We start from the raw sequence: 16,543 nt of genomic DNA, 5'->3' as shown, positions 1-16,543 counted from the left end.
TAAAACAGTACCTTTAGAATCCTGATTATTCTATTTGTCAGGCTAGAATACATAGATATTAGTGCTGAGGGGATGGCTGTTTCTTAGTGTAGCTGAGCCTGCTTATCACTAAGGGGTGATCCCCTTCAGATAATAAACCCACTTAATTTCTGTCTCTCTGCCCTCGCCGGGAGGGCACACCACAATGAGCTTGCTGGTGATGGGGGTTTTGCTGCCCGATGGGTTTCCATCGAAGGAGACTGTGATGTTGTTTATCTTCTTGGGCCGCACGAAGTCTGTGACACGGATGGTGAAGGCTGGGTTCTCTACGATGAAGGAGAAGGTGACTGGTTGGTAGAAAACATTCTTGAAGGGAATGACTATGTTGTATCCGGCTCGGATCACGAAGGGACCCTGTGGCTTGGGGGGCAGAGCCATTCCGAAGAGGGGGATGGTATATTCCCCGCCTGTAAGTGACGACAGGCTCAGGATGCCCTTGGTCTCACCCAGGTGGCTGGGCTCAAAATAGACTTCCACACTGACTTCTGTGCCTCCCTGAGACCCCGGGGCTGCGCTAATGACCTTTTCCGCGTGAAAGTCTAGACAGTCGATCTGAAAGGAGAACAAATACTTGGTCATATGGGATCCTGAAGGGTATACCAGCAGCTCAGTTCCATCCCCAGCCCCTCCACTCCCGGCCGGGCAGGTTATAAAAGAGCTGTGTCCTTATAACTCCCTTGAAGAGAGGTACTACTAATTATCCCTATTTTACTACAAAGAAATCAAGGCCAAGAGACATGGAATAACCTGCCCAAAGACACATAGCTGGATTGTTAGTATGGCAGTCATCAGTGCTGCTCCCCAACATCCGGCTCTCTTCCTTTCATGCCTGTGGAAGACCGAGTATTCTAGGTCCTCATGGACGGGTGAGACTAGTTCTGGACAGTGGCGAGAAGTGAGAGGTGTCACTTCTACATTAGAGCATTCAATTGCCCGTGCAAATCCCTGTGGGGTCTTTTAACCCCTCTGGGACTATGTCCAGAAACAGGTGTGGTGGTGGTTGTCCTTCAGCCTGGATCCCTGAGTGGCTGTAATGAACAGAGTTCCCTGCTGACCCTCACTGGATAGACAGCACAAATGGGAGACAAACCTTTGTGCTTTTAAGCTACTGAGATATAGAGGCTGTTTGTTATTGCAGCATAACCTAGCTTCGCCTGACTGAGAGGACTGATCAAGAGCCTATGCTTCTTGATTGTAGCCCAGATGTTAACGGGGCACATGGCTGCCCAGTGGAGAGGCTCCCCCTCCTAGCTCCCCTTGTTGCTAGCTATGGTCCTATGCAGTTCTGTTCAATGGAATGTGAGTGGAAATGATACATGCAGCCTCCTGCCTTCTCCCTTATAGCTGTCATGGTAAACTGTCCTGGTCCATTTGGACCAAAGCCACTCTATAGAGGGAAGAGCCTCAGGACAGGAGTCTGGGGGCCTGATGTCATAGGGCCACCATTCCAGCCCAAACTGCTTATGCCCACAGCTGCTTGCAAGAGGAATCAATTTTTACTTTTTTTGGTCATTTTGGGTGTCCATTTTAGGAGTTCAACCTATATTCCAACTGATATAATAAGTAATATATAAGGGGTATGTACTATGGGCCAGGCTCTATGAAAATGCTTTTTATATACATATTTTAAAATCGACATAGCCATCCTGTGAGGTCAGGGTATTATCACCCTTTATAAATAAGCTTAGAGAGCTTTAGTAAATTATTCATACACAGAGTAAATGGGGAAGCCAAGATTCAAACCCAGGTCTGTTGGTTTCCACAGCCTATACTCATGACCTTTAAGCTCTACTGTCTGTCTCCCTTTACTGACTACTGAGCACGCAGAAGGAAGCAAAACTCCCCAGCCCCACACAGCTTGTTAAGATAGAAAGTCTTTACGGAAGACCCCAGGCCTTGTGCTAGTGACTTCTAGCGGGGAGTTTCCCAGCTAGAAGCACCCGACTCTCCCGAGTTTCACATTTCTGCACCCCCTGTGTCCTCCTCCTATTATTTTTGAGATCAGACTTCTGGCGAGAGAAGGGCATAAAGGTAGGGCAGGGGCGGCCCACCCTGCAGTAGTATTCTGTCTTCTGCCGGGTGTAATTGATGATCTTGGCAAAGTTGCTCTGGCCGCTGCCAAGCACAGCCTGGAAGTGGATGGGCTTTTCAGGCAATGCTGGCAGAGCCTTCAGGCTGAGCTCATACTGGTAGTAACCCAAATCATTGTTGTGCAGAACTAGTCTCCCGAAGCTTTCTCCGGCACGCAGGGGCTGGAATTCGAATGAGAATGTGCCCTGCAAGAGAAGACAGAGGCCCCGGTGATGCTGAAGGTCCCACTCATCCCTTGCCACCACCCAAGGACCTCAGAGCAGGTTGGCGGCAGCAATGGTGCTTCACAGGCAGGCGCTCACACTGCTCCTGAGCCCAGGAAATGTACGCCCAAACCAGCCACTTTCCCTCTCCTGGACCCCTTCTCACTCCCCCCTAATCCAGGGATTTCTAGATCTGGAACCTCTTTGAATCTAAAAATAAGTACCGGGTCCTCTTTCAAAGAGCACAGTTAGACCACCGCCAGGGCTGGCTCGGCTCAGGGATGCGGAACGTGGATCCAGAGGCCCCACAGGCAGAGCCTCTATCACAGCTTTGGGGGCCTCGGCAGCGAGGTTCATACCTCAGAGTTGGCGGGCACCACCAACTGGGAGGGCAGGTTGATGTCGGGCACCCTGCAATCCGAGGTGAAGGTCACCATGTAGGGCAGCGGGTTCTCCAGCTTGATGGAGGTCGATGTGCTCTGCCGGACGGGGCTCACCATCTCGATGCTTTTGATCATGCCTGAAGGGGTGACCCTGAAACTCACCGTGTAGTATAAGAACTCGTTGGTCACCTCGTTACGGAAGATCACCTGAATTCCCGGGAGAGCAGGAGGAAACAGGGCAGAGTAGCGGGGTTAGCTGGGGGCCCTTCTCTCTGTGAGCAAAACCTGGGCACATGAAGCATGGTGACCAGGCTGACATGGGCCCTCCTAGCCGGGCTTTTTCTTTAGACAATCTGCTCTGGTTCTTCCTAGATGAACGTATATTCCATTGCCTGAGTTGGCTTTAGAAGAGCCGGAGCAGCCCTGTCTACTGCTGCAGGTGAAGGTCTCCCCAGCGGGCACAACTGACAGCCCTGGAGAACAGGCAAGACCTTGAGAGGTCTTCATGGTATAGTGAGTTTCACTCCTGTTCCCGGTGTTGCCAAATAGATGAGGATGATGACGACATCTAACACTTAATGATTACTGTGTGCCAGGCACTAGAAGTACATGTTTAATTCACACAATTTGTGAGCAACATTATTGTTCCCCTCACCACATTTTTCTCTTAAAGATGAGGAAAATGAAGCTTAGCAACATTAAGTATCCTGACCAGGGTCACAGGCAGGGAAGTATCAGAACAGGGATCTGAACCCAGGTTGGACTGATTCCAGAGCTCACACTTGTAACTGCAGTATGTTGTCCCCTCACCCCTGCACCCGACTTGTTATTGACAAACTGCTCACTCTTTTAAGTTCTTTACCCAGATGACGGATGATGTTGAGCATCTTCTCGGGTGCTTATTGGTCATTCATGTATCTACTTCGTGCAGTAGAGTCTATTCAAGTGTCTTGCCCTTTTTAATACTTTCACTTGTTTAGTTTATTATTAGGTGGTAACTCTGAACATATCTGGCTTTTTACTTCCAAGCTCTTCCTGGTTTTATACTTAAGAGTGCTTCTGACACCCTGTGTCTTTTCATTGGAGCGTTTAGTCTTTTACATTTAGAATAATTATTTATGTGTTTGAATTGAAGTCTGCCTTCATGCTATTTCTTCAAAGGTTCAATTTTTCACTCCTCTGTTGCTACTCTCCTGCTTTCTGTTGGATCATTATGTAATCTTTTGTAATATAGTCTATTTCCTTTAATGACTTCTTCATTACATTAGAAACAACATGTAGAGCTGACAACACCAAGTTGTAACTTGTCAAAATTTAGTATTTCTACACTTCCCACTTTACCACTGACCCTGTATGTTTCCTGCCTCTCAATTCCCTACCTACACATGTAACAATCTTACTAATTAAAATTCCATCGGCCTGTCCATCCCATCTTTTGTGCTGTTGTCATTGTATCTTTTACTTCTATGTATATAGGAACATCTGCTTTACACTGTTATATTTGCTATAAACTGTCATTTGTCTTTTAAACAAATTTATGGAAGAAAAACATACACTTTAATACTTAGCATTTTTAGTGCTCTTCTTTCCTTCCAGCAGACCCTGGGTCCCATCTGCTCTCATTTCCCTTCAGACTGGAGGATACCTATTTGCATTCTAATAATGCTAATGCATTCAGTAACGCAGGTCGGCTGCCAGTGAATTCTCCCATGTTCTTTTATCTGAAAATGTCTATCTCACCCTCAGTTTTAAAGGATATTTTCAGTGAAGAATTCTAGGTAGATGGTTTCTTTTTCTTTCACACTTTGCAGATGGTTTCCATTATTTTTGAAGAGAAGTCAGTGGTCATTTTGATTGTTGTCCCCTATTTTAAATCTGGTTATTTTAAGATTTTCTTCCTATCTTTGGTTTTCAGCAGTTTTACTATGATGTGCGTACGTCTGGTTTTCTTTGTATTTTTCCTGCTTGAGGTTTGCCAAGTTTCTTGGAGCTGTAAATCATTAAAAAAAAAAAGAATAAAACCAGGAAAATTTCAGCCATTATTTTTTCAAACAATTTTCCACTCCATTCTCGCTTTCTTCTCTTTTGACTCATATTAGTCATGTATTTTATATTTTCCCACAGGTTCCTAAGGTTCTGGTTGTTTTTCCTCAATCTTTTTTCTCTCTGTTTTTCGGACTGGAAGTTTTATATTGATTTGTTCAAGTTCAAGGTATCTTCTCACATCTCTAATCAGCTGTTAAGCATATACAATGAACTTTTCATTTGTTTGCTGTACTTTTCAGTTCTAGGATATTCATTGTGTTCTTTTTAATAGTTTCTATTTCTCTGCTGAGATTCCTTATCTGTCCACTAAGACCTGTATTTTATTTAATTATTTAAAATATTTCCTTTTAGTTCTTGAACATGTTTATAATAGCTTTGTTGAAGTCAGCCTGCTAAATCCAGTCTGGTTCATCTTGGAGTTAGTTTCCATTGAGTATTTTTTTCTTGACTATGGGTCACATTTTCCTGCTTCTACGCAAGTCTAGTGATTTTTGTTTATGTCCTGGACACTGTTGATGATCATTGTAGAGTGTCTAGATTCTTTTATCTTCTGTATAAGAGGTTGATTTTGTTCTAGGAGGCTGTTCAATCACTGACTAACACCTTAAACTTGTGTAGGTTCGGTTTTATGCTTTGTTAGAGCAGATACGTGTAAAACTCAAGATGGTTATTAAGGCCTTCCAACTTGGTGGGATTTATCTCCAAATTTGTCCTCCTTGCTGATCTTTGTAAGTTCTTGGTTTTAGGCTTTTTCAGTCTGGTTCACAGAAGGACTTATCTTTCTGGCATTTCTGGTATTTTGGCTGGGTTCCTAGGGTTGATGAGGCGTTGTTAATGCAACCTCTCCACTTTGGCTGGGCCAGAACTCCAGTGTTCCCCAGCACTGATTAATGTTGTATACCTTTTTCCTTATCACCCTTGGAGCAACTGCTCTCTGGTAAATCTCACATAGCTTCTTCCTGTGCAGTCCAACCTTCAACTAAGGACTTCGAGGGGAACTCCCATATAGACTTGTTTTCTCACTCCCTCTCTCTCTTTTATCTTTTTTGTATTTTTCTGAAGTGAGAAGTGGGGAGGCAGAGAGACAGACTGCCGCATGTGCCCAACTGAGATTCACCTAGCATGCCCACTAGGGGGTGGTGCTCTGCCCATCTGGGGTGTTGCTCCATTGTGGGCGGAGCCATTCTAGCACCTAGGTGTAGGGCCTACAGAGGTCCCTAAACTACGGCCCGCGGGCCGCATGTGGCCCCCTGAGGCCATTTATCCGGCCCCCACCGCACTTTCGGAAGGGGCACCTCTTTCATTGGTGGTCAGTGAGAGGAGCATAGTTCCCATTGAAATACTGGTCAGTTTGTTGATTTAAATTTACTTGTTCTTTATTTAAAATATTGTATTTGTTCCTGTTCTGTTTTTTTTTACTTTAAAATAAGATATGTGCAGTGTGCATAGGGATTTGTTCATAGTTTTCTTTATAGTCTGGCCCTCCAACGGTCTGAGGGACAGTGAACTGGCCCCCTGTGTAAAAAGTTTGGGGACCCCTGGTGTAGGCCTTGGAGCTGTCCTCAGTGCCCCGGCCAATTTTGCTCCCGTGAAGCCTTGGCTGTGGGAGGGGAAGAGAGAGATAGAGAGAAAGGAGAGGGGGAAGGATGGAGAAGCAGATGGGTGCTTCTCCTGTGTGCCCTGGCTGGAAATCAAACCAGGGACTTCTACATGCCAGGGTGACACTCAACCACTGAGCCAACCGGCCAGGGTCCCCTCTTCTCTTGTGCCTTACCCTGTAGAGATCAGCTATTTCAGCTGCACCAAACTCTGATTTCTGTCTCCTTGGTTCACTGGGATTGCTGTGCTTTGCTTAGATTCTAGCTCAATGCACTGTGGTCAGGACATTGTCCCTGGGCAGAGAGCAGCAAAATCATGGGGACTCATCTCATAAATTTCCTTCTCTCTGATGAATTGCAGTGTTGTGCTGCCTGTTTTCCAATGACTTAAAAGACTTGCTTCAGACATTTTGTCCAGTTTTATGCTTTTTTATGGTGGAAAGACTAGTTACTCCATCATAGCCAAAAGTGCTTTTGATATTAAAAAAACTTTTTTGTTGTCATTGTTAATTTTTATCCATATTACTGTGAAGAGATTCTGTGATCTGGGTTCATTTTTACTCAAAACTCTTTACACTTACATTTTAATATATATATATTTATTATATCTTTATGTTCATATCTACAGTTTATGAATATCTCTGTTCTCTCCCTACCCTTCTCTATAAATGAGAGCGTATCTCTTGTTTCCCTATTTGTTTCCAGCAGCATGAGAACATTGTTTTCCATTGCCTTATTTTATTCCCCCCTTTGCTATTGCCTATCTTGAGTTCATATGAAACATTTCAGATTGCTTTCAACACTTGAAATTACCTATCAATTTAGTTTAGATTCTTTGTCCATTATATCCATGTACTTTCTGCTTGGATTCATTTACTTATTTTTAAAATTTTGTAAATTTAAGAAGTTTTAATTTTGTAGCACTTCCTTCAGGAATTGTGTGGGTTACTTTGAGTCCTTGCCTGTTTTAAACTGTCTTTATTTTGCTCTCATAATAGTTTTGAGTTCTAGATTGAAAATCATTCTAAGAAGTTTGAATAGCTTCCTCCATCGCTTCTTGTCTTCAGTGTTGGCATGAGAAATCAGATGTTACTATGATTATTATTCCCTTTTATTTTGCCTACAATTATTTAGGACTTTCTCTTTTATCCCAGTGTTCTGAAATTTTGTTCTCAAAATTTAGATGAGAGTCTTTCTTTCTTTCATTCAACCTGTTTGGCAACTTGGTGGATCCCTTTAATTAGAACACTCTCTTTCTCCAATAGCCCTGGAAATTTTTATCCAATTATTTTGTAGGGTGTTTTCTTCCATCTATTGTCTTGTTTTTCTGTTTCAAGAGTTCTTATTAGATGGATATTAGAACTTCTTAACATAATTTATTTAATATTTCCTATCATTAAAAAAACAGGTTTATTGAGATACAATTCACATTCCATATAATTCACTCACTTAAAGTGTACAATTTCGTGGCTTTTAGTATATTCACAAAGCACTTGTCTCCTTTGTAATTACATAGTCATAGTCCAGTTATTTGATTTAGAACACTTTCTTCTCCTCAAGAAGAAACCCTGTGCCCATTAACAGCCATCCCCCATTTCCTCCTATCCCATCCTCTCTAGACCTAGGCTCTGCTAATCTACTTTGTTTCTATAGACTTGTCTATTCTGGACATTCCACATAAATGAAATCATACAATCTGTGGCCATTTGTGACCGGCTTTGTTCGTTTAGCATGTATGTTTTCAAGGTTCATCCCTGCGGTCCAGACATCAGTACTTTATTTCCATTTCTCAAATACTCTCCATTGTATTTATCCATTCATCAGTTGATGGACACTTTGGTTGTGTCCACTTTTGGCTCTTACACGTAACGCTGCTATGAACATTCATGTATCAGTTTTTGTATGGACATGTTTTCATTTATCATGGGAATCAATCTAGCAGTGAAGTTGCTGAATCGTGTGGTAATTCAATGTTTAAGCATTTGAAAAACTCCCAGACTGTTTTCCAAAGTGGCCGCACTATTTATACTTTCACAGCAATGGATCCAACTTCTCCACCCACTCACCAACACTTATTATTTCCTTTCATCTTGCTATTTCTTTGTGCTCATGTGTTAAAGTATGGTGATATTACTCAGCTTGATCTTCTAACTAACTAGTAATCTCTTCCTCAGAGTCCATTATACTATTCAACTGTCCTCTGTGGTTTTATATTCCAAATATCCTATTTTTCACGTGCAGGGTCCCCAATTGATTCTCTTCCACCACAGCCTGCTCTTATTTCATGAGTATGCTTATCTTCTTTATATCCCTTGAGAATATTTATAATATTAACCAGAAGTCTTCTTCTGTTTGCTTTAATAACTCTTACCTCAGGAGTTCTTATTGTTGACCTGGTATTTCTATTTTGTGGTGGCTTTCCCCCCCCTTCAGATGTTTTGTGATTCCTGGACATTAAGGTCCTCTTTCACCCTGTTTGTGACTGTGACCTGAGGGAGCAGACTACCTCAGGGACTGTAGGAGAGGAGATGACATGCTGTTGTGTGGGTTTTGCCATGCTGGAGGGGAGACGTGTTCCTAGATTCTATTGTTTCACTTTAAAACCTTTTCCTAGGCAGCCCTGGCCGGTTGGCTCAGCGGTAGAGCGTCGGCCTGGTGTGCGGGGGACCCGGGTTCGATTCCCGGCCAGGGCACATAGGAGAAACGCCCATTTGCTTCTCCACCCCCCCCTCCTTCCTCTCTGTCTCTCTCTTCCCCTCCCGCAGCCAAGGCTCCATTGGAGCAAAGATGGCCCGGGCACTGGGGATGGCTCCTTGGCCGCTGCCCCAGGCGCTAGAGTGGCTCTGGTCGCGGCAGAGCGACGCCCCGGAGGGGCAGAGCATCGCCCCCTGGTGGGCAGAGCGTCACCCCAGGTGGGCGTGCCGGGTGGATCCTGGTTGGGCGCATGCGGGAGTCTGTCTGACTGTCTCTCCCCGTTTCCAGCTTCAGAAAAATACAAAAACAAACAAACAAACAAAAAAAACCTTTTCCTAGGCAACTCCATTCTCCACAGAGCCTTAAATCCTATTGATAAATGGATAATTCTCATGTATTATCTTTAGCCCTGACCTCTCTTGTGAGCTACTGATCCAATTATGCTTCTTTTCTTCAAAAACACTTAACTCATTTGGTAATAATGCATTTAGAGTGCAATTATTTGATTAATGTCCCTCTCCCTTTCCTGGAGAACAGGGACTGTGGCTATTTTTGGATGACTGCTATGTTACTAGCACCTAGTGTATGGCATACATGCCCAATAAATACTTATTGAACTAACACATTAGGAAAAACAGCTCATGTGCGCTGCCTTGGAGTATATGGCTCAGAGTTGAATCCTGGCTCTGACATGTGTGTTGGGTGCTCGGCACAATGCTGGACACTCTGTAAGCAATCAGAAAATGGGATGGTTTGTTATTGTGGTCTGGTGCTTGCTGGTTCAGTTTTACCTACTGCATAGGGATTTTCACAATTCTGCTGCCTTGGAAGCTTGGCGTGGGTCTACATAATGGCTGGCTGGCCTTGCAATCTGGTTTATCTTAAAGAGGCGGGGAACCCAGAATGCCTTTGCCAGGTCATTCTAAATGGGCAGCCCAACAGGATAAGGCTAGGCTGGTGATGGAAGACATGTTCACTCCCTAATGGCAGAATTATCAGCCTCCAGGGTTCCAGGGCAGAGCCTTTGACATGTGGCTACCTTTGCACTGTACACTCCCTCCTTGTAGGAAAAGAAGTTGAGCTTGTAGTCTTTCTTGGATCCAGACAGTACATCAATGTAGTCAAGGCCCTTTAAGGTGACACTAAGGTCTGGCTTCTCTGGTTTCAGCAGTTCCACAACGACCCGGAATCTGGGGGAGCACAGGAGCATAGGAAGAGAGGGCAGAGAAAGTGAGATAGTTGCCCAAAGCAAAGAAGGAAAGGTGCTGTCTCTACTCTTGATTTTATGTAAAACACATGGGTCCAGCGTTCCAGTATTCACTGTCACTAACAATACCAGTAACTACTGTTTACAGACCATACTGAGTCAGGGCTCTGCCTGTGTTATAGACATTGAATCCCTATAATGTCTGTAGGAGGCACATATCATTACCATCTCTGTTCTACTGATGAGGAAACGAGGCCAAGAGAAGGAAGATAACACGCTCACCTAACATGACTAGCTATTGGCAGAACTGGGATTCAAACTTAGGTCTGAGCCTTTGCCCACAGTGCTAAGTAGGTGGCCTCTTCTCCCAACCTTCGGCTCCTTCACTATGAAAGAAGGGGACTGGGCTGGCTGTCCTCAAGCTCCTCCAGTCCTTGCATTCTATTCACTTCCACTGCAAGTACAAGATCCAAAGGATGTCCTTCCCTGGCCGGTGGCTTAGGTAATAAGATTGAGCACTCCATAACAGCAGCCATGATTATTGTGATGATGATACTGATAACAGTAATAATAGTCATACATAATATTTATTGAGCACTTCTTTGTGCCAGGCACTGTTCTAGGAGATTTAAAAGTAACCAACCATTCATAGATAGCATTGAATAGGAGACTCTTGCTTAGAGTTCAGGCACTGCCTGGCCACATCAGGGAACTCTGACCCTTTTAGCCAATGTCCTCTACAGGCCCTGACCTAGGGAAGGACCAGGATAGACAGGGGAAGTCCTCCCTCCCTCTCCCCCACACCAACCCCTGGCCCCACTCCCTCACCTCTGGGGCTTGTTCAGCCAGTTGGTGATGGGCAGGAGCTCAGTGTAGGGCGTCTTACACGGCACTTCGCGGTAGATGTTGGCCACGGCCTTGGGGAGCTCGGAAGTGCCATGCAGGGCATACAGCCAGCCGGTCCCATCTGGCAGCGGGAAGAAGAGGGTGCCCTAAGGAGAGAAAGAAATGTGAGCAGAATGATACAGAGGGGTCTTTGTTAGGTCCCCCTCAGGCGTGGTAGTCACACAGGACCGACGGAGGCTCTGCAAATGGACATAAGAGTTTTGGAAAGCAGTTTGTTTCAAGAGTCATAGAAATACTCGCATGTATTTGACCCAGGAATCTCAGACAAGGGAATTTACTGAAGAAGAAAAATCCCTCCAGGAGAAAAAGTTACATACATATGCATATATATATTAGAACCATTTATAATATGAAAATTTGGAGATTACTTAAACATTTAACAACTGGGGAATGTTAAATAAATTATAGAACTCTCACTGAATGAAATATTGGGCAATCATTAAAAATGATTATCATGAAGACTATCTAATTAAACAGAAAAATGCTCATGATATAATGTAACGTGAAAATACACACAATGAAAAACCGGAGGTGCTGTGATGGCAGTCAAGGCTGGATCTGAATAAGGATTGGGAGTGAAGACCCTAGAAGATAGGGTCCCCTCTTGTTTTTTTTGTTTTTTTGTTTTTGTATTTTTCTGAAGCTGGAAACGGGGAGAGACAGACAGACTCCCGCATGCGCCCGAACGGGATCCACCTGGCACACTCACCAGGGGCGACGCTCTGCCTACCAGGGGGCGATGCTCTGCCCCTCTGGGGCGTCGCTCTGCCGAGACCAGAGCCACTCTAGCGCCTGGGGCAGAGGCCAAGGAGCCATCCCCAGCGCCCGGGCCATCTTTGCTCCAATGGAGCCTTGGCTGCGGGAGGGGAAGGGAGAGACAGAGAGGAAGGAGGGGGGGGAGAAGCAAATGGGCGCTTCTCCTATGTGCCCTGGCCGGGAATCGAACCCGGGTCCCCCGCACGCCAGGCCGACGCTCTACCGCTGAGCCAACCGGCCAGGGCCCCTCTTGTTCTTCCTCTGAGCTGCCACACTGTCCCCTCACCGCTCTCACACAACCCCTCCCTCCAGCCATGCCTGGAGCCTGAGGCGGTGCTCAGCCTACCTGGTGCTTGCGGTTCTCCAGGTTCATGGTGCGGGGCTTGTAGGTAATCTCATAGGGCTTGTTTTGCTGATGGGGCTCCAGGGTGATGAACTCGGGCCCCTCCCAGTGCTCTCCCTCAAAGATGGGGTGCAGATTCCAGGTCTGGTTGGTGCGATTTGAAAGCAGGATGGTCTGTGTGTGCTTGGAGCGCACCTGGCAGGTGAAATTCACCACCTGGAAAGAAACAGGCGCCTTACAGGGGCGGTGGAATTTACAGATCTGGAGATACATATTTGGGAGTTGTCAGCTTAGCAGTTTTTTTTTTTTTAAGGCTAAGAAATGGGATACTAGATTATCAGGAAGTAAGTGTATTTAGAAAAAGAAGGAATTTAAGGACTAATTCCTAATTGGCATACTCCAATGTTAAGCATCAAAAGAGGAGATGAGAAGGAGCAGCCAATCTGATAGGTGGAGAACCAGGGTAGGGTGGTATCCTGGAAGCCATATGAGAGAACTGTTTGAAGGAGGAGGCACTTGTTCAAGGTGTCAACTGCTACCAGCAGGTCAAATAAGATGAGGGGTGAGAAAGGGCCATTGAATGTGGCAACACGGACCAATGTGGTATTGGTATAAAGAGAGTCAAATGGATCGATGGACAAGAACAGAGTTCAGCAATAGACCTACACATATATCATTGATTGGTTTTTATACCAAAGCACAAAGGTATAAAGTATAATCTTTTTAACAAATGGTGCTGGGATAATTAGATAACCATGTACAAAAAAAAAGAATTTTGATTTATATCTTGTACTACATACAAAAATAAATTTTAACAGATTGAAGATGTAAACATAAAACTTGTGTCCTAAATATACAAAGAGCTCTGAAAACTCAATAATAAGAAAATAAAAAACCCAGTGAGCCTGACCAGGTGGTGGCACAGTGGATAGAACATAAGACTGGGATGCAGAAGACCCAGGTTCAAAACCTCGAGGTCACTGGCTTTGAACGCAGGCTCCGCTGGCTTGAGTGGAGGCTCACCAGCTTGAGCGAGGGGTCATTGGCTTGAGCATGGAATAACAGACATGACCCCATGGTTGCTGGCTTGAGTCCAAAGGTCGCTGGCTTGAAGCCCAAGGTCGCTGGCTTGAGCCCAAGGTCACTGACTTGAGCAAGGGGTCACTCACTCTGCTGTAGCTCCTCGGTCAAGGCACATATGAGAAAGCAATCAATGAACAACTAAGGAGCTGCAATGAAGAACTGATGCTTCTCATCTCTCTCCCTTCCTGTCTGTCTGTCCCTATCTGTCCTTTTCTCTGACTCTTTCTCTGCTCTGTAAAAAAAAAACCAACCCCCCCCCAAAAAAAAACCCAATGAAAAATAGAGGATTTGAACAGATACTTCAACAAAGAATATATGTGGATGGCAAATAAGTACCTGAAAAAATTCTCAACATCATTAGTCAATAGGAAAATGCAAATTAAAAACCAAAATGAAATACTGCTACATACCTATTAGAATGGCTAAAAAAAACCCTGACCATATCAAGTGTTGGTAAGAGTGTAATGCAGATAGAAATGTCAGTACTAGTGGGAATGTAACATGACACAGCTGGTTTGGAAGACAGTTTGGTAGGTTCTTAAGAAGGGAATATATACCTACCCTAAGACCCAGCCATTCCACTCTAAGTATTTACCCAAGAAAATGAAAGCATATGTTCTTACCAAGATTTGTGCATGCATGTTTGTAGCATACTGTATGGCTCCCCTTACACAACATTCTTGAAATAACGAAATTATAGAGATGGGGACCAGGTGCCATTTTCACCGTGAGCAATGTTGCCAGGAACACAGCTGGCATTGCACTGTTCGGTTTCTAAGAACAGACCTGGCAAAGAGTTAACCCAAGGCTGTTGTATTTTTCAAAAACATAGCAAAGGTGTTCACCCCTCACTCACAGCTTATAACAGAACTTCGTCTAGCCAGAGATGTCAATGCAAGTTTCCTTGAGAATGTGAAGCTTGAGTTGAGAGCTGAAGACTACACAGGAATTAACTAAATGAAGAGGGGAAAATAAGTATTTCAGCAGTGGGAATAGCATGTGCAAAGGCCCTGTGAGAAAGGTAGCAGGTCTGAATGTTTGATGTGAGCACCAAGGACTCTTTAAACAGAGAAGACATCTGTTTTTGGAAGGCCTGGCGGAGTTCAGTTGTGGGTCTTGCTAGGCCCACTCTGGCCACTGGCCCATCTGTGGGCAGCACGTACTGACCTCTTTTACTGCAGGTAGTCCCACGCAGAGTCCAGACAGGGTTAGGTTCAGAGGATTGCCTCCCTGGATGAAGCAGAGCAAATTTTTGTAGAGACTCTCCTTGCCCAACTCGGTGGGATGGTACTTCACTTCGAAAGAAACCTCCATGCCTATAGAGATATAGCCTTCTTCCGGGCTGATGGAGAAATCAGGCTCAAAATTTTTGACATTCCATTTAAACCTTTTCCAAGACAAAAGGAGATGAGGGAGGCAGGGTATTAGTACGCTGGGGATGTCCTTGCTGCTGCTGAGAACAAAAGACTGGAGGCTCACCCCCTTGTGGGCCCCATGGGACCCGGGGGGAAGAAGACAGCTCAGTAAAGCAGAGGCAGGTGGGGACAAGGGTCAAGTCGCTCCTGGGTAAGATATCTTCAACACTGCGCAGAGGCAGGTGGGGACAAGGGCCACGGTCACTCTTCGGTACATTGACTTGGCTTCCTCTCAGAGTTGAGCAGGCTGGAAAGTGGCTGCATCTTATGTTAGTACCCACGGTGACACACTGGGGAACATACACATGAACATGCTTACACATGTGTACTCAAGGTCGCACGGCTAGGAAGTGGCTGAGCTAGGACTGTGGCCTTGATCACTGCCTGCACTGCCTCTCAGCTCAGACCCAAGAGGGTGGAGACGGTCCCTTCAGGTGAGAGCTGCATCTGCGCGTGGAGCCACTGGGGTCTGACAGTCCTGTGAGGTCACCCGCTGTGGTCCGGCTCTGGTCCAGGCAGGAGACAGCGTGGACGGTGCAGACCAGTGTGCTTCCAGTTCCGGGGCTGCTGCGCTGCACCCTCAGGCCGCCATTCACACCGAGTCTGCGTAGAGGCGACCCCCGCAGGCGCGCGGTGCGCAGCCTGTCCGGCTTGGGGGCGTGCCTGGGCAGTGACTGGGCGGGCACCCGCTAGCAAGCGAGAGGGAAGAGCCGGGAGGAGGAGCAGCCGTAGGTACACCTGGTTGCAATGCCGTCTTTCTCACTTCCTGGCTGTGTGACCCCAGGCAAGTTGTCTGACCTGTTGGAGCCTGAAATTCATCCGTGAAATAGGGACAATACAGTCCCTACCTTAGAGGGTCCTGGGATACTCAGATGGGGTCTTCTATCTAACAACGCTCAGCATTGCACCTGTGCCTGGTAAGTTCTTGCTCAATGCAGGGTTTGGGAAAAATTACTTACTCTCCTTATACTTCAGTTTTCTCGCCTGTAAAGTGGATCAGTGATAGCATCGGTCTCATAGAACTGCTGGGATTAAATGAGGTGAGCCATGTGAAGGGCACAGAGCAGGCACTAAGCAAGTGTTCTCTAGCATAAGAACTGGTGGTAGCGACCACCCTGGAGAGGCCACTGCTATCACATTTTGAGGGAAGGAAGGAGATAAAAAAAGGAGAAAGAAATAAAACCCAGCCATACTTGTAAAACAAGTCTAGTCGTACCCAGGGTCAGGGCGCCCTGCTGGGGCTCCTACCTTGCCCCCATGTCGCCCGTGTTCAACATGAGGATGCGCCGCGTGGCTTGCGTCTGATACACGACGGGTCCGAAGGAGATATGCTGCTGGTCCAGGGAGATCTCCAGGGCCTGGCAGCAGCCGCTGAACAGGAAGAGGGGGCGCAGGAGCCCCATGCTCTCCATGAACACCTCCTCGGTGAAGGGAGGGACACGCTTCTTCGGGGCAAAGATGACTTCCAGCTTACAGACTTCCTTGGGCTTCAGAGTGATGTTGCTGAATGGTATCAGAGTGATGACCTGGACAAGATGACAGCGAGGCTCAGCGGCTGACGGCAGCTGACCCTGGAGGCCAGGCTGCTGGGGCTGTAACAGCCCGGGGGGGGGGGGTCAGACCTCACTCCTGCTCTCTCTTCCCAGCTGTTTCCTTTGACAAGTTACTTCAACTTACTGTACACACTCAGATCAGCTGCTTCAAATGTGTGCTGCATAATGGACTGGTAGGCATTCAGTCAATGTTAATTCTCTCTCCAGCCCCCTGCAGATAACCCCT

At 45.9% G+C, this 16,543-nt stretch overlaps 1 protein-coding gene across 2 annotated transcripts in view; it reads right to left on the bottom strand.

The window, feature by feature from the left end:
* HYDIN (HYDIN axonemal central pair apparatus protein) overlaps positions 1–16,543 on the bottom strand; it is a 395,035-nt gene continuing 378,492 nt past the window's right edge. For both annotated transcript variants that reach the window (XM_066348740.1, XM_066348741.1), the window contains exons 78-85: positions 16,013–16,290; positions 14,517–14,736; positions 12,270–12,482; positions 11,090–11,253; positions 10,094–10,244; positions 2,693–2,923; positions 2,091–2,315; positions 1–591 (exon numbers count right to left, since the gene is read on the bottom strand). In XM_066348740.1, coding sequence (XP_066204837.1) covers positions 109–591; positions 2,091–2,315; positions 2,693–2,923; positions 10,094–10,244; positions 11,090–11,253; positions 12,270–12,482; positions 14,517–14,736; positions 16,013–16,290 — 1,965 coding nt within the window. In that variant the 3' untranslated portion in view covers positions 1–108. The remainder of the gene's footprint in view (positions 592–2,090; positions 2,316–2,692; positions 2,924–10,093; positions 10,245–11,089; positions 11,254–12,269; positions 12,483–14,516; positions 14,737–16,012; positions 16,291–16,543) is intronic.

This window comes from Saccopteryx leptura, chromosome 9 (genome assembly GCF_036850995.1).
Source record: "Saccopteryx leptura isolate mSacLep1 chromosome 9, mSacLep1_pri_phased_curated, whole genome shotgun sequence".
In the NCBI taxonomy this organism is placed as follows: Eukaryota; Metazoa; Chordata; class Mammalia; order Chiroptera; family Emballonuridae; genus Saccopteryx; species Saccopteryx leptura.
This window is presented reverse-complemented; position numbering and strand designations above follow the sequence as displayed.